Source organism: Oncorhynchus tshawytscha, unplaced genomic scaffold, assembly GCF_018296145.1.
Source record: "Oncorhynchus tshawytscha isolate Ot180627B unplaced genomic scaffold, Otsh_v2.0 Un_contig_57_pilon_pilon, whole genome shotgun sequence".
Classification (NCBI taxonomy): Eukaryota; Metazoa; Chordata; class Actinopteri; order Salmoniformes; family Salmonidae; genus Oncorhynchus; species Oncorhynchus tshawytscha.
In genome coordinates this window covers 857,501-879,833 of record NW_024609823.1, presented here as the reverse complement: position 1 = coordinate 879,833, position 22,333 = coordinate 857,501, and the positions used below count along the sequence as shown (strand labels likewise).

General features: G+C 47.3%; 1 protein-coding gene across 1 annotated transcript in view; it reads right to left on the bottom strand.

Moving 5' to 3' along the window:
• The window catches only part of adamts17 (ADAM metallopeptidase with thrombospondin type 1 motif, 17), a 199,274-nt gene that overhangs the window by 142,606 nt on the left and 34,335 nt on the right, over positions 1–22,333 (bottom strand). Inside the window, 2 exon segments of the mRNA XM_042319042.1 lie at positions 1,553–1,636; positions 5,589–5,755. Of these exon segments, the coding sequence (XP_042174976.1) occupies positions 1,553–1,636; positions 5,589–5,755 (251 nt within the window).

Genomic DNA, 22,333 nt, shown 5'->3' with positions numbered 1-22,333 from the left:
GCAAGACAAGGAGATAATGAGAGGAGATGAGGACATAATCTTTCCAGAGCCCTCTCTCCGTGGTGGCCCATCTTCAGCCTGTCCTGTGGAGAAAACAGAACACCATCACACACAGGCTCAGGGAAGGAGAAGAGGAAAGGAGACAAGAAACAAAGAGACAATAAGGAGACAATAATAGAGGAGAATTGATAGAAGCTCTCCCTCTCTGTGGAAAGAGGAGAAGTGACAAAAGCCCTTGTATTAGGATGAAGTGTCCTCAAGAAAGCTAGCCAAAAGTCTGTTGAGCCTTTTCCAAGCTGATCCTAGAACTGTGCATAAGGGCGACATCGACCGTGTCGCTTTGTTCTGGCACAGAGGTTGGTCGTAGTGACTTTCCTAATGGGACATTATATACAGTACTATTATTGAGGTATAAAGCCCTGCTGAGGGTGTAGGGGTGAAGTTCCCCCTAATTGCTGATATTTGATCAATAATTGTTTTTCACCACTAATGATTAAGGTTAGGATTGGGGGAGGGGAAGCTGATCCTAGATCTGTACTAAGAGAAACTGAACCCCGGGGCCGTGCTGAGGGAGTTTAGGGAGAGATAGCTATTTACAGATGCTGGACCCAGACACGTTATTATACTGACTCTTATCAGTACTGCTCTGCTGAGATGCACACACACACACACACACACACACACACACACACACACACACACACACACACACACACACACACACACACACACACACACACACTTGACACCAATTTAGACTGGCTCTCCAGAGCCCTGTTAAAGTAGAGAGACAGGCAATAAAATAGGAAGGGGAAAACAGTGGGAAACTCTCTCACACACACACACATTCCTCCTCTTTTTCTCTCTCTGTATCACTCTCTCTATTTCTCTCTCACACACACACACATTCCTCCTCTTTTTCTCTCTCTGTATCACTCTCTCTATTTCTCTCTCTCACACACACACATTCCTCCTCTTTTTCTCTCTCTGTATCACTCTCTCTATTTCTCTCTCTCACACACACACACATTCCTCCTCTTTTTCTCTCTCTGTATCACTCTCTCTATTTCTCTCTCACACACACACACATTCCTCCTCTTTTTCTCTCTCTGTATCACTCTCTCTATTTCTCTCTCTCACACACACACACATTCCTCCTCTTTTTCTCTCTCTGTATCACTCTCTCTATTTCTCTCTCACACACACACACATTCCTCCTCTTTTTCTCTCTCTGTATCACTCTCTCTATTTCTCTCTCACACACACACAGACACACACAGACACACACACACACACACAGACACACACAGACACACACACACACACACACACACACACACACAGAGACACGCACACACACACACACACACACACACACACATGCTCATACACACAGAGGACACATTACAAGCCCTGAGGCCAATGATAAAACTAAGTAAAAAACAGTTGGGTGGGCCCTGACTCTTCAACGACTTAGTATGTGTGGGTCAGAAGGATTCCAAAGAGGTCATAGAAGGTCAAAGAAGGTCAAAGGTTAGAGGTCAGAACTTACTGGGCGGTTGTGGAGCAGGACCAGCTTGGTGACCCGTATGTTGATTCTGACGCCCAGACTCTTGCTGTTAAACATGTTGTACACCTGCAAGAGTATCAACCATATCATCATCATCATCATCATCATCATTTAAATCAACAATTAATCAACCAATAACATTACTAACAACATTACTAACAATCATTTGTGAGTGTACTTCAGTGTTCTTAATGAATCAATAATAACAATAATTTACGAGCGTGTAATTCACTGATACACCCAAACTAAAAATATTGAGTGTTGAAGGTGGTGTAGGCCATATGGCCCTGGTCTAAAGTAGTGCACTAAGTAGGGAATAAGGAGCCATTTGGGACGTACCACCAGTGTTTCCTACATGGTGGATGGTTAGTTGCTGATTTATTGCGGGTCAAAGCTGGAATAGGGCTGGCTAACAAACATTGCTTTTGTGCCAATAATCACCCAAGTAATCATTTGAAAAATGGGCTTGGAATCCATCAGAGTCAAGACAATAGAAGATGACCACACTACTTTGTTTGCATCCCAAATGGCACCCTACATAGTTCACTACTTTTGACCAAAGCCACAGACAGACAGACAGACAGACAGCGAGAGAGACAGTGAGAGAGAGAGAGAGAGAGAGAGAGAGACAGACAGACAGACAGACAGACAGACAGACAGACAGACAGACAGACAGACAGACAGACAGACAGACAGACAGACAGACAGACAGACAGACAGACAAACACACAGAGAGAGATAGAGAGAGAGAGAGAGAGAGAGAGAGAGAGAGAGAGAGAGAGAGAGACAGACAGACAGACAGACAGACAGACAGACAGACAGACAGACAGACAGACAGACAGACAGACAGACAGACAGACAGACAGACAGACAGACAGACAGACAGACAGACAGACAGACAGACAGACAGACAGACAGACAGACAGACAGACAGACAGACAGACAGTGAGCCAGAGACAGACAGCGAGAGAGACAGACAGACAGACAGACAAAGACACATACAGAGAGAGAGAGAGAGAGGGACAGACAGACAGACAGACAGACAGACAGACAGACAGACAGACAGACAGACAGACAGACAGACAGACAGACAGACAGACAGACAGACTCCAACTATCCCTTCTGGAGTCTCTGTACTCTGACTCCCGTTCAGTAAAGCTGCTAATCTACTGTGGTAATGAAGTTAATGCAGCAGCAGTTGAGCCTCTAGAGCAGATCTGCTTTGTTTTCGTTCTAAAAATGACCACAAGGCCAGTAAACAAACTACCATGTTAGTGAAACATAGTAAATCATGATTTAATAGTCATAGCCTCTATGCATTGATCTGAAGACACCAAGGTCCAGTTACTTCACAAGATCGACTGAATTATGATACAATTCTGTGTCTAAATCGCAACCCCAAAACTACACATTAAAATGTTAGATGATAGAAACTTATAAAAAAGAATTGAATAATACATAATACATATTGAGACAATGTTACATTTCTGAGACCGAAAACGGTTAAGAGCGTTGGGCCACAACGTTCTGCCCTTGAACAAGGCAGTTACCCCCCCAGTCACAACTGCTCCCCAGGTGCCGATGGCGTGGATATTGATTAAGACAGCCCCCAGCACCTCTCTAGTTGTGTTAAATGCAGTTGTACAACTGACTAGGTATCCCCTTTCCCTTCCCCACACACACAGTCCAAATCAGTCTCTCTCAGCTCAGAAGATCTTTCAAAATGACTTCAAAAGGAGATGACACAGAGAACTGTGTCTGTGACTGTAAAATAACAAAGTAGATTATTTCTCAAACCAGCAGACCGGCCAAACACACCAGGTGTGCATCCCAAATGGCACCCTATTCCACAGGAGGCTGTTGAGGGGAGGACGGCTCATAGTAATGTTTGACCTGTTTGATGCTATTTCTATGAGCACGTCCTCCCCCATTAGGTGCAACCGGCTGCCTGTGCACAGTCCTCAAGTAGTGAGGTCAAAGGGAGTTCACTACATAGGGAACAGGGTTCAATTTGGAACTCAGTTCACAGTTACAGCAAAACTAAAGTCCTCAAGGGAATTCTGGCAGTGACTGAAGTTACCAGACTCAAGAAATCCTTTACCAGGATATTTCCAGTTCTTCTTAGGTTTTTACCAAACACAACCTCACCTGTTATCAACAAACTCACTAGTTAGCAAACACAACTCACTAGTTATCAAACACAACTCACTAGTTATCCAACACAACTCACTAGTTCTCACCAATTAACCCCTTAATTGGTTATGGGGTCAATTGGAAAAAGCACCTTCAATCTACACAGATCTTCTAGTGTATTATAGTGCTTCCTCCACTTGATATGTTCTACACAAATCCCTGGTCATTTGGTTTTGAGGCTGTTTCCCTTTCTTTATGTACAGTACATGTGACTTAAAAGAGATGGCCCCTAACTATCATCTGAAAAATACTGCCTTGGAATATACATCGTAATCAAAATAAAATGTATTTTGGTGTATCTTATATGGTTAACCTGGATGTATTTCCACAGAGTACTGTGAAGGTATAACCAGGGTGGATGCCTGCCCCCCCATCTCTCTCTTTTCTCCTCCTGGCTCTCTCTCTTCCCTCATGCCTATCCCTGTCTCTCCTGCCCAGACCTTGGCTGGCTGTACTGCTGTGTTGATCTCTGTCCAACAGCTCTGCCTCGGAGCGTTGTTTAAGCAGTAGGCTTATCCCCCTCTCCCTCCCTCGTTTGCCCTCCCTCCTTCCCTCCTGTCTTTCCTTCTGTCTCTCTGCTCTCTCCCCATTCTTCCTTCACTAATGCCTTTCCCCTCTCTCGCTCTCCCTCTCCCTCCCTCGCTCTCCCTCCCTCCCCTCCCTCCTCTTCCCCTCTCTCTGTCTCCCTCTCCCTCTCCTACTTTTCTCCCCTCTCTCTCTGTCTCCCTCTCCCTCCCTCCTCTTCCGCCCTCTCTCTCTCTCTCCTCCCCTCCCCTCTCTCTCTCCCTCCCTCTCTACCTCCCTCCTCTCTCTGTCTCTCTCTCTCTCTCTGTCTCCCTCTCCCTCCCTCCTCTTTCCCCCCTCTCTCTCTCTGTCTCCCTTTCCCTCCCTCCTCTCCCCCTATCTCTCTGTCTCCCTCTCCCTCCCTCCTCTTCCCCCCTCTCTCTCTCTCTCTTCTCTCCTCACCCTCCCTCCTCTTCCCTCTCTCTCTCTCTCTCTCTCTCTCTCTGTCTCCCTCTCCGTCGCTCCTCTTCCCCCTTGGCTCTTGCCTACCACTCTCACATTCCCTCTCCCCTCCCCTCCCCTCTGGTTTCTTGCTCTCCTGCCCAAGTCAGTCACTGTTGGGCTCTGTCTCTAACTGCTCTGCCCTGTGAGCAGCAGGTTGAATCAGTTGGCTGTTCAGGGAGTTTTAATGAGAAACTGAAAGGGTGAGAAACAGAGGCTGACTCCCAAAGGGAACCCTATTCCCTACATAGTGCACTACTTTTTATCAGGGCCCGTAGGTCACAAGTCAACGGTAGTGTACTATGTAGGGAATAGGGTGCTATTTTGGATGAATATAGAAAAACAGCGTTACAGTTCTCTGGTACTGGCCGGTCTCTCTCAGAGCTAAACCAGCTAGCACAAAGCCAAGAGAAACATGGGAGGTGGCATTGTCAAAACGAAGCTTGTTAACGTGTCTTTAACCTTTCAAACATGGTAGTGAGCCTCTCAACACTGTGTGTACAACTCAGAGACTTAATTAGACCTAAAATCCACAAAAGTCCCCACAAGGATAGTAAAACAAGGAAAATTCTCCCTCATGGAGTTATCATTTCCCACGTCCCCATGAGGACAAAGGCTATTTTAACCTTAGGGGTTAGCTTAAGGGTTAAGGTTACAATTCTGGTTAGGGTTAGGGGTTAGTGGTTAAGTTTAGGGTTAGGGTTAAGATTAGGAATATGGTAAAGGTTAGGGTTAGGGGTTAAGGAAAACAGAATAACATAACATGTGTGTGTGCGTGTATTCATTTATGCATGCATATGAGCGTGTCAAGCATCCTTACCATGTTCATGACGGTGAGCAGGAATCTCTGTGCGGCCTCTGCCCCGTGGTACTGCACCATGTCTGAGTCTGCCACCACCACCGTCTCTACCGTATACAACCCATTCAGATGGATGGTGTTCCTCCTTCTACGGCCCTCCTCCACTCCCTTCTGCCTCTTCTTCCTCACTAGCACGGGGGACAGAGACACACAAAGATGGATTATTATTTGCTGTTCCACCATAGCCTGGTCCCAGATCACACCAAACCACTAGGAGTTTGCAAGACAACACAACAGTTGTGGTACCAGGCTAGGTTTACTGCATCTTAACAAGACAGCACAAACAAACATTGCGTCAAGCTAGGTCCACTGGATCTTAACAAGACAACACAACAGATGTGGTCCCAGGCTATGTTTATTAAATCAAATCTAATTTTATTTGTCACATACACATGGTTAGCAGATGTTAATGTGAGTGTAGCGAAATGCTTGTGCTTCTATTTCCGACAATGCAGTAATAACCAACGAATAATCTAACCTAACAATTCCAAAACTACTACCTTATACACAAGTGTAAAGAGATGAAGAATATGTACATAAAAATATATGAATGAGTGATAGTACAGAACGGCATAGGCAAGATGCAGTAGATGGTATCGAGTACAGTATATACATATGAGATGAGTAATGTAGGGTATGTAAACATTATATTAAGTGGCATTGTTTAAAGTGGCTAGTGAGACATTTTTTACATCAATTTTTCCATTATTAAAGTGGCTGGAGTTGAGTCAGTATGTTGGCAGCAGCCACTCAATGTTAGTGGTGGCTGTTTAACAGTCTGATGGCCATGAGATAGAAGCTGTTTTTCAGTCTCTCGTCCCCGCTTTGATGCACCTGTACTGACCTCGCCTTCAGGATGATAGCGGGGTGAACAAGCAGTGGCTCGGGTGGTTGTTGTCCTTGATAATCTTTATGGCCTTCCTGTGACATTGGGTGGTGTAGGTGTGCCCCCGGTGATGCGTTGTGCAGACCTCACTACCCTCTGGAGAGCCTTACGGTTGAGGGCGGAGCAGTTGCCGTACCAGGCGGTGATACAGCCCGCCAGGATGCTCTCGATTGTGATTCTGTAAAAGTTTGTGAGTGCTTTTGGTGACAAGCCAAATTTCTTCAGCCTCCTGAGGTTGAAGAGGCGCTGCTGCGCCTTCTTCACCATGATGTCTGTGTGGGTGGACCAATTCAGTTTGTCCGTGATGTGTACGCAGAGGAACTTAAAACTTACTACCCTCTCCACTACTGTCCCGTCGATGTGGATAGGGGGGTGCTCCCTCTGCTGTTTCCTGAAATCCACGATCATCTCCTTTGTTTTGTTGACGTTGAGTGTGAAGTTATTTTCCTGACACCACACTCCGAGGGCCCTCACCTCCTCCCTGTAGGCCGTCTCGTCGTTGTTGGTAATCAAGTCTACCACCGTAGTGTAGTCTGCAAACTTGATGATTAAGTTGGAGGTGTGCGTGGCCACGCAGTCGTGGGTGAATAGGGAGTACAGGAGAGGGCTCAGAACGCACCCTTGTGGGGCCCCAGTGTTGAGGATCAGCGGGGTGGAGATGTTGTTACCTTGCCTCACCACCTGGGGGCGGCCCGTCAGGAAGTCCAGTACCCAGTTGCACAGGGCGGGGTCGAGACCCAGGGTCTCGAGCTTGATGACGAGTTTGGAGGGTACTATGGTGTTAAATGATGAGCTGTAGTCGATGAACAACATTCTTACATAGGTATTCATCTTGTCCAGATGGGTTATGGCAGTGTATAGTGTGGTTGGGATTGCGATTGCGTCGTCTGTGGACCTATTGGGGTGGTAAGCAAATTGGAGTGGGTCTAGGGTGTCAGGTGGGGGGAGGTGATATGGTCCTTGGCTAGTCTCTCAAAGCACTTCATGATGACAGAAGTAAGTGCTATGGGGTGATAGTCATTTAGCTCAGTTACCTAGATTTCTTGGGAATAGGAACAATGCTGGCCCTCTTGAAGCATGTGGGAACAGCAGACTGGGATAAGGATTGATTGAATATGTCCGTAAACACACCAGCCAGCTGGTCTCCGCATGCTCTGAGGACGCGGCTGGGGATGCCGTCTGGGCCTGCAGCCTTGCGAGAGTTAACATATTTAAATGTTTTACTTAAGTTGGCTACAGTGAAGGAGAGTCCGCAGGTTTTGGTAGCGGGCCGTGTCAGTGGCACTGTATTGTCTTCAAAGCGAGCAAAGAAGTTGTTTAGTCTGTCTGGGAGCAAGACATCCTGGTCCGCGACGGGGCTGGTTTTCTTTTTGTACTCTGTGATTGACTGTAGACCCTGCCACATACCTCTTGTGTCTGAGCCATTGAATTGCGACTCTACTTTGTCTCTATACTGACGCTTAGCTTGTTTGATTACCTTGCGGAGGGAATAGCTACACTGTTTGTATTCTGTCATGTTTCCGGTCACCTTGCCCTGATTAAAAGCAGTGGTTCGCACTTTCAGTTTCGCGTGAATGCTGCCATCAATCTACGGTTTCTGGTTTGGGAATGTTGTAATAGCTGCTGTGGGTACGACATTGCCGATGCACTTGCTAATAAACTCGCTCACCGAATCAGTGTATTCGTCAATGTTGTTGTTTGACGCAATGCGGAACATATCCCAGTCCATGTGATCGAAGCAATCTTGAAGCGTGGATTCAGATTGGTTGGACCAGCGTTGAACAGACCTGAGCGCAGGAGCTTCCTGTGTTATTCTCTGTCTATAGGCAGGGAGAAACAAAATGGAGTCGTGGTCAGCTTTTCTGAAAGGAGGGCTGGGGAGGGCCTTATATGCGTCGCGGAAGTTAGAATAACAATGATCAAGGGTTTTTCCAGCCCTGGTAGCACAATCGATATGCTGATAGAATTTAGGGAGTCTTGTTTTCAGATTAGCCTTGTTAAAATCCCCAGCTACAATGAATGCAGCCTCAGGATATGTGGTTTCCAGTTTACATAGAGTCAAATGAAGTTCGTTCAGGGCCATCGATGTGTCTGCTTGGCGGGGAATATATGCGGCTGTGATTATAATCGAAGAGAATTCTCTTGGTAGATAATGCAGTTGACATTTGATTGTGAGGAATACTAACTGCATCTTAACAAGACAACACAAAAGATGTGGTACCAGACTAGGCTTACTGCATCTTAACAAGACAACACAACAGATGTGGTACCAGGCTAGGCTTACTGGATCTTAACAAGACAACACAACATATGTGGTCCCAGGCTAAGTTTACTGCATCTTAACAAGACAACACAACAGATGTGGTACCAGGCTAGGTTTACTGCATCGTAACAAGACAACACAAAATATGTGATCCCAGGCTAGGTTTACTGCATCTTAACAACACAGCAGATGTGGTCCCAGGCTATGTTTACAGCATCTTAACAAGACAACACAACAGATGTGGTCCCAGGCTAGGTTTACAGCATCTTAACAAGACAACACAACAGATGTGGTCCCAGGCTAGGTTTACTGCATCGTAACAAGACAACACAACAGATGTGGTCCCAGGCTAGGTTTACAGCATCTTAACAAGACAACACAACAGATGTGGTCCCAGGCTAGGTTTACTGCATCGTAACAAGACAACACAAAATATGTGATCCCAGGCTAGGTTTACTGCATCTTAACAAGACAACACAACAGATGTGGTCCCAGGCTATGTTTACAGCATCTTAACAAGACAACACAACAGATGTGGTCCCAGGCTAGGTTTACAGCATCTTAACAAGACAACACAACAGATGTGGTCCCAGGCTAGGTTTACAGCATCTTAACAAGACAACACAACAGATGTGGTCCCAGGCTAGGTTTACAGCATCTTAACAAGACAACACAACAGATGTGGTCCCAGGCTAGGTTTACTGCATCTTAACAAGACAACACAACAGATGTGGTACCAGGCTAGGTTTACAGCATCTTAACAAGACAACACAACAGATGTGGTACCAGGCTAGGTTTACTGCATCGTAACAAGACAACACAAAATATGTGATCCCAGGCTAGGTTTACTGCATCTTAACAAGACAACACAGCAGATGTGGTCCCAGGCTATGTTTACAGCATCTTAACAAGACAACACAACAGATGTGGTCCCAGGCTAGGTTTACAGCATCTTAACAAGACAACACAACAGATGTGGTCCCAGGCTAGGTTTACAGCATCTTAACAAGACAACACAACAGATGTGGTCCCAGGCTAGGTTTACAGCATCTTAACAAGACAACACAACAGATGTGGTCCCAGGCTAGGTTTACAGCATCTTAACAAGACAACACAACAGATGTGGTCCCAGGCTAGGTTTACAGCATCTTAACAAGACAACACAACAGATGTGGTCCCAGGCTAGGTTAACAGCATCTTAACAAGACAACACAACAGATGTGGTCCCAGGCTAGGTTAACAGCATCTTAACAAGCCAAGCTGACAGGGACAAGAACAGAGACAATGCCAGCTACAGTAGACATTCCATTATACAGTCGTTGAGCTAAAGAATCCCTTATAGATACTTTAATTTGGGCATGACACAGCATCTATTCGTTTTGGGTTATAAAATGCTTAATAAGTTAGCGGTTGGTAACAGTAGCAAGGTAAATAAAACCAGAGTGAAGCACTTCTCTCCATGACTGGAAACATGTAAGAAAACACATTCTGTCATTTTGTGATTTGGGTGAACTAACCCTTTAAGTAAAGATGGATGACAGACTGACAGATAAAGAGACGGACAGATTTTTAAAAAGATGTTTATTCTGTATGAGACGCCACAAAGTTTCTCTCTCAAACAAACACTTGTCACTACCTCTCTTTATTTCTTCTCTCCCTCTGCTTTAACTTATCCCAGTCCTCTGGAAGAGACCACCACCACATACTCTATGACCAGGAGTTATATTAGGCCTAATCATATTAAATGAAATAGTTTCAGTACTCTGACCAATGTTATGAGAACAAGGCCGGGGTTGGCCCATTCGCTAAGTCGTTCCAGACTCAATGGGAACTCCAATGTCTTCCATTGGAAAGAAAAGGCACAGCTAGTTTACGTAAGAGTGGTAGAATAAACAATGGTAAAACCGCTGCAGCAACAACAGGACTTCACGGTCCACTATAAGGGGCAATGTGCAGTTCAAAGAACATGAAAGTAGTCAATCAAATCAAATTATATTTGTCATATACACATGTTTAGCAGATGTTATTGCGGATGTAGTGAAATGCTTGTGTTTCTAGCTCCAACAGTGCAGTAATATCTAACAATTCACAACAATACCTACAATACACACAACCTAAAGTAAAATAACGGAATTAAGGTATATATAAATATTAGGCAGTGTGGCATTGACTAAAATACAGTACAATAGAATACAGTATATATTATATATATATATATATATATATATATATATGAGTAAAGCAAAAATATGTGAACATGATTAAAGTCACTGATTTGGTTAACAGCTGAGGGACAGGGCTGGAGAAATGTAACCATCATCAAATTCATAGACAGGTATGGATGCAAGGACTGACCATCCATGAGATAAAAGTATAGGTTTTCCTATGTTTTGAGGCTATATGTCACGCCCTGGTCTTAGTATTTTGTGTTTTTCTTATTTATTTTGTCAGGCCAGGGTTTGACATGGGTTTTTTTGTGTTGTGTTTATGTATTTGGGGTTTTAGTAGGTATTGGGATTGTGGCTGAGTAGGGGTGTCTAGCATAGTCTATGGCTGCCTGAGGCGGTTCTCAATCAGAGTCAGGTGATTCTCGTTGTCTCTGATTGGGAACCATATTTAGGTAGCCTGGGTTTCACTGTGTGTTTGTGGGTGATTGTTCCTGTCTCTGTGTTAGTTGTCACCAGACAGGCTGTATTAGGTTTTCACATCTCCGTTTGTTGTTTTTGTATGTTTCGTATTTATCATCATTAAAGATGTCTCGATTTAACCACGCTGCATTTTGGTCCGACTCTCCTTCGACGGAAGGAAGCCGTAACACTATACAGTATTTGTTTACAATGACATGATTCCAATGGAGCAAAACAAGCTTATATTTTGGGTTATGATGAGGTACAACAGTTGAACTAAACTTATAAAACATTTATAAGATATATTCTTAAAAAATGTATGAATATGTTAAATTGTATAAGACTGAAGTTCCCCTTTAAGGAGGACTCGCTGCACACACTACCTTCGGTTCTCATCAGAGATGCATGGTTAACTAAAGCCTTTGTGTTGTAACACCACCTCTAGCAAAACTGTGTGAGAGACCTTAGTAACAACAGATTGGGTAACACTACCATAAAGCCAAAAGTCATAACGCATTATGATGAGATAATGCATTATAATGCGGTTAATGCATTATGATGTGGTTATAATGCATTATGATGTGGTTATAATGTATTATGATGTGGCCAATGCATTATGATGTGGTTATAATGCATCATGATGTGGTTATAATGTATTATGATGCGGTTAATGCATTATGATGTGGTTATAATGCATTATGATGTGGTTAATGCAATATGATTGGGTTATAATGTAATATGATGTGGTTATAATGCATTATGAGGTGGCCAATGCATTATGATATGGTTATAATGCATTATAATGTGGTTAATGCATTACGATGTGGTTATAATGCATTATGATGTGGTTATAATGCATAATGATCTGGTTATAATGCATTATAAAGCATGGATGATCTTCTTATAAAGTCTTATTATCAACTTTCCCTCGATCCTGACTTGTCTCCCAGTCCCTGCCGCTGAAAAAACATCCCCACAGCATGATGCTGCCACCCCCATGTTTCACTGTAGGGATGGTGCCAGCTTTCCTCCAGACGTGACGCTTGGCATTGAGGCCAAAAAAGTTCAACCTTATTTTCATCTGACCAGAGAATCTTGTTTCTCATGGTCTGAGAGTCTTTAGGTGCCTTTTGGTAAACTCCAAGCGGGCTGTCATGTGCCTTTTACTAAGGAGTGGCTTCCATCTGGCCACTCAACCATAAAGGCCTGGTTGGTTGCATGCTGCAGAGATGGATATCCTTCTGGAAGGTTCTCCCATCTCCACAGAGGAACTCTGGAGCTCTGTCAGAGAGACCATCGGGTTCTTGGTCACCTCCCTGACCAAGGCCCTTCTCCCCCGATTGCTCAGTGTGGCCGGGCGGCCAGCTCTAGGAAGAGTCTTGGTGGTTCCAAACTTCTTCCATTTAAGAATGATGGAGGTCACTGTGTTCTTATGGACATTCAACGCTGCAGACATTTTTTGGTACCCTTTCCCAGATCTGTGCCTCGACACAATGCTGTCTCGGAGCTCTAGGGACAATTCTTTCGACCTCATGTCTTGGTTTTTGCTATGACATGCACTGTCAACTTTGGGACCTTATATATAGACAGCTGTGTGCCTTTCCAAATCATGTCCAATCAATTGAATTTACCACAGGTGGACTCCAATCAAGTTGTAGAATCATCTCAAGGATGATCATTGGAAACAGGATGCATCGGAGCTTAATTTCAAGTCTCATAGCAAAGTGTCTCAATATTTATGTAAATAAGGTATTTCTGTTTTTTATTTGTAATAATTGTGCATAGATTTTTTTTAAACAGTTTTTGCTTTGTCATTATGGGGTATTGTGTGTAGATTGATGAATTTTATAGATATATATTTTTTTTTAGAATAAGGCCGTAACGTAACAAAATGTGGAAAAAGTGAAGGGGTCTGAATAGTTTGGGGAAGACATTGTATATGCAATGTGAGACGCATCTTACACTGATGATGTTGACAACATGATTGTCTGCAGATCAATACTCATGATACTGTTGTTGCCATGGTTCCCTCTCCCTCTTCCAAGTTCATAACACTGTAGACTGGCAGTAGGGTTGCAAAATTCCGATAACTTTCCCCGAAGTCCCAGGTTTTCCAGAAATCCTGTTTTTACGATTCCTGGATTCCTCCAACCAGGTTTTCTGGAAAACCTGGAAATTTTAGTGGTGGAATGTTTTAGTTAGTGGAATGTTGGAACTCTATCTGGGAGGATATCAATTCTATTAAAGTAACAGCCATTTACATTTGTCTGAACTGTCTGAACTGTAACATTTAAGAACACCCATGAGATATCCCTGTTAGTGGAAGAAGGGCCATGTCATTCCATGTATTTAGTTCAATCAAACCTTCTTTCCAGCATATATCTGGAGCTTGTTTCTAGCATGGCTTGCACACACACACACACACACACACACACACACACACACACACACACACTTCTGCAGAAACCGAACTATTGGTTGTGGCGGTATTGTTTGGTTAATCTGTTGTCTGTTAAGGTTGTTTATCTGCGTGACAAACACTGTGGAAAGATGTTTTGTTTTCAGAGAAGAAGAGTGCTTAGCTTGGGCAATGACAACACTGGACAACTGTGGAGACTCAGTGAATCAAAAGTCACAAAAGCCATACGGCTTGGGCATGGGAATGCCCAACAGTATAAGACTTATCTATGTGTTGTTGTGATCTTAAAGCAATGTTTATCGCATGTTCTTGTTTCTGTTTTAGTGCGTTGAAAAAGGCAAGATGAGAGAGATCTGTGAATCCCCAAGTTATCTGGTCTAAATAACGTCACACACAAACACATTGCAGAACTCTATTGGGTCACATGGAGAAAAACATTTGAAGTAGAACATGAAATACAGACAAACATGAAAATCAGATCCCATGTAACTATAGTAATAATAACAATGTAATAATATGTATACATTCATTACTCAAGTCTATCTGTAAAAACAGTACATGGTATATACTTAACGACATTAGTTCAAACACTGCAAGTAGCTTCTGACAAGGGGAAGATGGTACTCTCTTCAACCCTCCTCTCCTCTTCTTCAACCCTCCTCTCCCACTTCCTCTCCTCTTCTTCAACCCTCCTCTCCCACTTCCTCTCCTCTTCTTCAACCCTCCTCTCCCACTTCCTCTCCTCTTCTTCAACCCTCCTCTCCCACTCCCTCCCCTCCCCTCCTCTCCCACTCCCTCTCCTCCTCTCCCACCCTCTCCTCCTCTCCCACTTCCTCCCCTCCTCTCCTTCACTCCCTCCCCTCCTCTCCCACTCCCTCCCCTCCTCTCCCACTTCCTCCCCTCCTCTCCCACTTCCTCCCCTCCTCTCCCACTTCCTACCCTCCTCTCCCACTCCCTCCCCTCCTCTCCCACTTCCTCCCCTCCTCTCCCACTTCCTCTCCTCCTTCAAACCTCCTCTTCCACTTCCTCTCCTACTCTTCAACCCTCCTCTCCCACTTCCTCTCCTCCTCTCCCACTTCCTCCCCTCCTCTCCCACTTCCTCTCCTCGTCTTCAAACCTCCTCTTCCACTTCCTCTCCTCCTCTTCAAACCTCCTCTCCCACTTCCTCTCCTCCTCTCCCACTCCCTCCCCTTCTCCCCTCCCTCCCCCTCTCCCACTTCCTCCTCCTCCTCCCTCCCTCCTCCCCTCTCTCCTCCTCTCCCACTTCCTCTCCTCCTCTCCCACTTCCTCCCCTCCGCTCCCACTTCCTCTCCTCATCTTCAACCCTCCTCTCCCACTTCCTCTCCTCCTTCCTCCCTCCTCCTCTCCCACTCCCTCCCCCTCTCCCCACTCCCTCCCCTCCCTCTCCCACTCCCTCCTCCTCTCCCTCCTCCCTCCCCTCCTCTCCCACTTCCTCCCCTCCTCTCCCACTTCCTCTCCTCGTCTTCAAACCTCCTCTTCCACTTCCTCTCCTCCTCTTCAAACCTCCCCTCCCACTCCCTCCTCCTCTCCCACTTCCTCTCTTCAACCCTCCTCTCCCACTCTCCCCTCCCTCCCCTCCTTTCCCACTTCCTCCCCCTTCTCTCCCACTTCCTCTCCTCCTCTTCAACCCGCCTCTCCCACTTCCTCCCCTCCTCTCCCACTCTCTCCCCCTCAACTCCCACTTCCTCCCCTCCTCTCCCACTTCCTCCCCTCCTCTCCCACTTCCTCTCCTCCTCTTCAACTCTCCTCTCCCACTTCCTCCCCTCCTCTCCCACTTCCTCTCCTCCTCCACACTTCCTCCCCTCCCTCCCACTTCCTCCCCTCCTCTCCCACTTCCTCTCCTCCTCTTCAACTCTTCTCTCCCTTTGCTCCTCTTTGACCACTCTCTTTAGTCTGCTGCTCTTCAATCCCTCTCTCCCCTCCTCTCCCACTTCCTCCCCTCCTCCCCACTTCCTCTCCTCCTCTTCAACTCTCCTCTCCCACTTCCTCCCCTCCTCTCCCACTTCCTCTCCTCCTCTCACACTTCCTCCCCTCCTCTCCCACTTCCTCCCCTCCTCTCCCACTTCCTCTCCTCCTCTTCAACTCTTCTCTCCCTTTGCTCCTCTTTGACCACTCTCTTTAGTCTGCTGCTCTTCAATCCCTCTCTCCCCTCCTCTCCCACTTCCTCCCCTCCTCTCCCACTTCCTCTCCTCCTCTCCCACTCCCTCCCATCCTCTCCCACTTCCTCCCCTCCCCCCCACTTCCTCTCCTCCTTCAAACCTCCTCTTCCACTTCCTCTCCTCCTCTTCAACCCTCCTCTCCCACTTCCTCTCTTCCTCTCCCACTCCCTCCCCTCCTCTCCCACTCCCCCCCCTCCTCTCCCACTTCCTCCCCTCCTCTCCCACTCCCCTCTCCTCCTCGCTCACTTCCTCTCCTCCTCTCCCACTTCCTCCCTCCTCTCCCACTTCCTCTCCTCCTCTCCCACTTCCTCCCCTCCTCTCCCACTTCCTCTCCTCTTCTTCAACCCTCCTCTCCCACTTCCTCCCCTCCTCTCCCACCCTCCCCTCCTCTCCCACTTCCTCCCCTCCTCCCTCCCTCCCCTCCTCTCCCACTTCCTCCCCTCCTCTCCCACTGCCTCTCCTCCTCTCCCACTCCCTCCCCTCCTCTCCCACTTCCTCCCCTCCTCTCCCACTTCCTCTCCTCATCTTCAAACCTCCTCTTCCACTTCCTCTCCTCCTCTTCAACCATCCTCTCCCACTTCCTCCCCTCCTCTCCCACTTCCTCTCCTCGTCTTCAAACCTCCTCTTCCACTTCCTCTCCTCCTCTTCAAACCTCCTCTCCCACTTCCTCCCCTCCCCTCCTCTCCCACTTCCTCCCCTCCTCTCCCACTCCCTACCCCTCCCTCTCCACTTCCTCCCCTCCTCTCCCACTGCCTCTCCTCCTCTCCCACTCCCTCCCCTCCTCTCCCACTTCCTCCCCTCCTCTCCCACTTCCTCTCCTCATCTTCAAACCTCCTCTTCCACTTCCTCTCCTCCTCTTCAACCCTCCTCTCCCACTTCCTCTCCTCCTCTCCCACTTCCCTTCCTCCTCTCCCACTTCCTCCCCTCCTCTCCCACTCCCTCCCTCCTCGCCCACTTCCTCTCCTCCTCTCCCACTTCCTCTCCTCCTCTCCCACTTCCTCCCCTCCTCTCCCACTTCCTCTCCTCGTCTTCAACCCTCCTCTCCCACTTCCTCTCCCCACTCCCTCCCCCCCCTCCTCCCCAACCTCCCCTCCCTCCCACTCCCTCCCCTCCTCTCCCACTTCCTCCTCTCCCACTCCTCTCCCACCCCCCTCCCCTCCTCTCCCACTCCCTCCCCTCCTCTCCCACTTCCTCCCCCTCCTCTCCCACTTCCTCTCCTCGTCTTCAAACTCCTCTCCTCTTCCTCTCCTCTCCTCCTCTTCAAACCTCCCCTCCCCCTCCCTCCTCTCCCACTTCCTCTCCTCCTCTTCAACCCTCCTCTCCCACTCCCTTCCCTCCTTTCCCACTTCCTCCCCTCCTCTCACACTTCCTCTCCTCCTCTTCAACCCTCCTCTCCCACTTCCTCCCCTCCTCCTCCCACTCCCCTCCCCTCCTCTCCCCACTTCCTCCCCTCCTCTCCCACTTCCTCTCCTTCTCTTCAACTCTCCTCTCCCACTTCCTCCCCTCCTCTCCCACTTCCTCCCCTCCTCTCCCACTTCCTCCCCTCCTCTCCCACTTCCTCTCCTCCTCTTCAACTCTCCTCTCCCTTTGCTCCTCTTTGACCACTCTCTTTAGTCTGCTGCTCTTCAATCCCTCTCTCCCTCCCCTCCTCTCCCACTTCCTCTCCTCCTCTTCAACTCTCCTCTCCCTTTGCTCCTCTTTGACCACTCTCTTTAGTCTGCTGCTCTTCAATCCCTCTCTCCCTCCTCCACTTCATCTCTCAAGCATCTGGTACAGATGTCCCTAAACTCTATCAACCTGTAATGTGACAGATAACCACTCTACAGGTGTGGGCAGCCTTCCCACTTAGACCCTACTGTGTCCATGACAACGCAGGCTTGAGAGAGGGCACATGGCAACCAGACCAACTTCTGACCAATCGGAGGCCAAGGAACTTAAATCGTAATGATTCTTTCACTGATGATTCTTTGCACTTCACTCTTCACTGTCTGTGGACAAATGGATATCTGTCTATAGGCATGTGAGAGCAGCATATACAACGGACAGGGAAAGATTTCTTTCTGTATTCAAAGTGAAATCTCACAAACAATGTATCAACCAATTGCCATTTGAATAGCAGTGTTTCTAAGACAAGGTCATTCTCAAAGATTGGAGAACAAAATAGAGCTGAGGAAGAAACTCCTTCATATAAAAGCAAGCTTGAAGGCGACATGTGCTTCTCCCTCACGCTGTAATGTGATATCTCACAAACAACTTATCAATCAAATGTCGTTTGAATAGCACTATTTTCAGAAATGAGTGTATTTGTCGCAGAACGCTTAACAAATAAAAGCCATATTGAAACTAATAGCCCAAACCCATAGGGTGAACAACAACAGTACTGACTAACTCCCTTAACCTTCTGTCATCAGTCTCATCACCATGCACATCCCACCCAGACAGCAATAAAAGAGGTATTGATGAAGAGCAATAAAGACAACTCCCTTCCTCCCTTTGCAGTGGCCTATACCACAGTCACCAGAGAAGAAATCCAATAACAAGAACAATATTGAGACAAACACAAAACTGTTGCAACCCAAATGGCACCCTAGTCCCTTTAGAGTGCACTACTTCTGACCAGGGTCTATAGGGCTCTGGTCAACAGTGGTCCACTTTGTAGGGAATAGGGGGCCATTTGGGACAGCCCCAACTCGTTTCTGAGTCACACTGAGACAAATAACAGCCTGCTTTGAAATCTTGAGACTAACACACTCAGCAGGGGACAATAAAACCTGCCGACTCAACGGTTAGCCAGTGCTGCTGCTGTTATGGGTCTGAAGCAAAGTCCTCTAACCCTGATGTGTAATAACTTTGGGAAAACTGATTGAGGTCCACATCAGCAAAATATAGGAGGACAGAGTGTCTAGATCGACATGAGGGTTGCAACATTTCTGTACCTTTCCCAAAACCCCCAGTCATTTTTCAACCCTCATAGACACATCTGGGTTCTGAGATCTCTCCAGTTCATTACGGTCTACATGGAGATAGAAGCCCATTATAAAGGTCCAATAGATAGGATCCAGCCTAGACCTAGGCCTTAGACTACAACCAGACTCCAGAGTCACTGTATGGCAGAGGGGTGCTCACATAAAGAGATCACTCAAAGATACCTTTTTTTGATCACATCTTAGAAGTGTTATACTAGTGAACTATCCATTTAAGAGCTGTCCATTAAAGGGGATGAATCGTTCACTCAAAGAATCTACGTTTGCCAGACATTTCCAATCCTCATGTGTCCTGTCCTAATTGGCATCTGATTGATGTTCTAGAATCGACCAGGTTGCATCCCAAATGAAACCCTATTCCCTACATAGTGCACTACTATTGGCCATGGTGGGCCCCGGTCAAAAGGACTACACTCATTAGGGAATAGTGTGCCATTTGGGTTACAGCCAGGAGATACATCAGTCCAATCAGAGCATCACTCCAAAGAGAATCCTTTAACAACTTTAATGATAGAATCCTTTAGATGTTGGAGACAAGTGGAGCATTAATGCTTCAGCTGCCACGCCCATCTCTTTGATGTGTCTGAGAGGGGCTGGAGAAGGAACAGCAAGCTCTAATTGATGTGTCTGAGAGGGGCTGGAGAAGGAACAGCAAGCTCTAATTGATGTGTCTGAAAGGGACTGGAGAAGGAACAGCAAGCTCTAATTGATGTGTCTGAGAGGGACTGGAGAAGGAACAGCAAGCTCTAATTGATGTGTCTGAGAGGGACTGGAGAAGGAACAGCAAGCTCTAATTGACATGTCTGAGAGGGACTGGAGAAGGAACAGCAAGCTCTAATTGATGTGTCTGAGAGGGACTGGAGAAGGAACAGCAAGCTCTAATTGATGTGTCTGAGAGGGACTGGAGAAGGAACAGCAAGCTCTAATTGACATGTCTGAGAGGGACTGGAGAAGGAACAGCAAGCTCTAATTGATGTGTCTGAGAGGGACTGGAGAAGGAACAGCAAGCTCTAATTGACATGTCTGAGAGGGACTGGAGAAGGAACAGCAAGCTCTAATTGATGTGTCTGAGAGTGACTGGAGAAGGAACAGCAAGCTCTAATTGACATGTCTGAGAGGGACTGGAGTAGGAACAGCAAGCTCTAATTGACGTGGTATTCAAAGTCGTCTGATAACCAGATTTAATCAGGTAAAGAGGATTTATTCATGATGACATCCGGATGTCATGGAAGACGTCATATTGAGGTTGTTAGCAGGTCACAATCAACAGCTCAAACCTGGGCATCCATCTATCCATCCCCCCACTTACTCACTCACCCATCCATCCATCCCCCCACTCACTCACCCACCCATCTATCTATCCATCCCTCCACTCACTCACCCACCCATCTATCCATCTATCCATCCCCCCACTCACTCACCCACCCATCCATCCATCCCTCCACTCACTCACCCATCCATCCATCCATCCATCCATCCATCCATCCATCCATCCCCCCCACTCACTCACCCACCCATCCATCCATCCCCCACTCACTCACCCACCCATCCATCCATCCATCCCCCCCCCCCACTCACTCACCCATCCATCCATCCATCCATCCATCGATCCCCCCCCACTCACTCACCGATCCATCCATCCCCCACTCACTCACCCACCCATCCATCCATTCATCCATCCCCCACTCACTCACCCACCCACCCATCCATTCATCCATCCCCCCACTCACTCACTCACCCATCCATCCATCATCCCCCACTCACTCACCCACCTATCCATCCATCCATCCCCCACTCACCCACCCACCCATCTATCCATCCCCCACTCACTCACCCACCCATCCATCCATCCATCCCCCCACTCACTCACCCATCCCCCACTCACTCACCCACCCATCCATCCATCCCCCACTCACTCACCCACCCATCCATCCATCCATCCCCCACTCACTCACTCACCCATCCATCCATCCCCCACTCACTCACCCACCCATCCATCCATCCATCCCCCCCCCACTCACTCACCCATCCATCCATCCATCCCCCACTCACTCACCGATCCATCCATCCCCCAACTCACTCACCCATCCATCCATCCATCCATCCCCCCTCACTCACTCACTCACTCACCCACCCATCCATCCCTCCATTCACTCACCCACCCATCCATCCATCCATCCCCCACTCACTCACCCATCCATCCATCCATCGATCCCCACTCACTCACCGATCCATCCATCCCCCACTCATTCACCCACCCATCCATCCACCCATCCATCCATCCATCCCCCCCTCACTCACCCACCCATCCATCCATGCATCCCCCACTCACTCACCCACCCATCCATCCCCCACTCACTCACTCACCCATCCATCCCCCACTCACTCACCCACCCACCCATCCATCCCCCCACTCACTCACCCACCCACCCATCCATCCCCCACTCACCCACCCATCCATCCATCCCCCACTCACTCACCCACCCACCCATCCATCCCCCCACTCACTCACCCACCCACCCATCCATCCCCCACTCACCCATCCATCCATCCATCCCCCCACAATAGGACAAGCTAAGGAACAATAATATCCTGTATGTCAGAATAACTCACTACAACCTCTATCAGAGGTCTGGACCTGAATGGAAATGGAGGCGGTCCACTGTCAGTGGAGGACGCCACTTTAAAGTACTGTGATGCACTTTAGCACTGATTTCAGATCATTTCGCCAAAGCAGAAAACACTGGTATGTCTGCCTTTGGGCAGGTCCAAGTACAGCCATAACAGATAGCAAGGCCACTGTTGTTTTAACCTACTTTGGGGCTTCTCCTGCTGACCACATGACCGTCTCAGATTCATAAAGCACGAATATCATCACCCACGGCAACACGGCCACCAGCATAATAATAATAAAACTGTCTCCCAGCTCATTGGTCCAGAGCAGGGTGCTTGACAGCTAAGATCGTGCTATAAGATTGTGTTAGCTTTCCATGAATTATACTTTTGGATAGAGAAAGAGAAATCTACACACTGTAACCCGGCCTGCCACAAAACCTTACCACACCCTTACACACACACACACACATACACACACACAGACATCTATACAATCACACATGCACACACACCTGAAATACAAAGATATCTACACAAAAATTATCGTGATCGCACGCACACAGACACACACACACTCACACACACAGGCACCCACGCACGGACACAAACAGACACACACCAGTCCAGGCTGTTAGTGAGCCCTCCACTGTGAGCCAAAGCTCAGAAATTCTTAGGAATAACAAAAATGTAGGCAGCCTGGACGGCATAGTGGGAGTCTGTAAAGCAAGTGA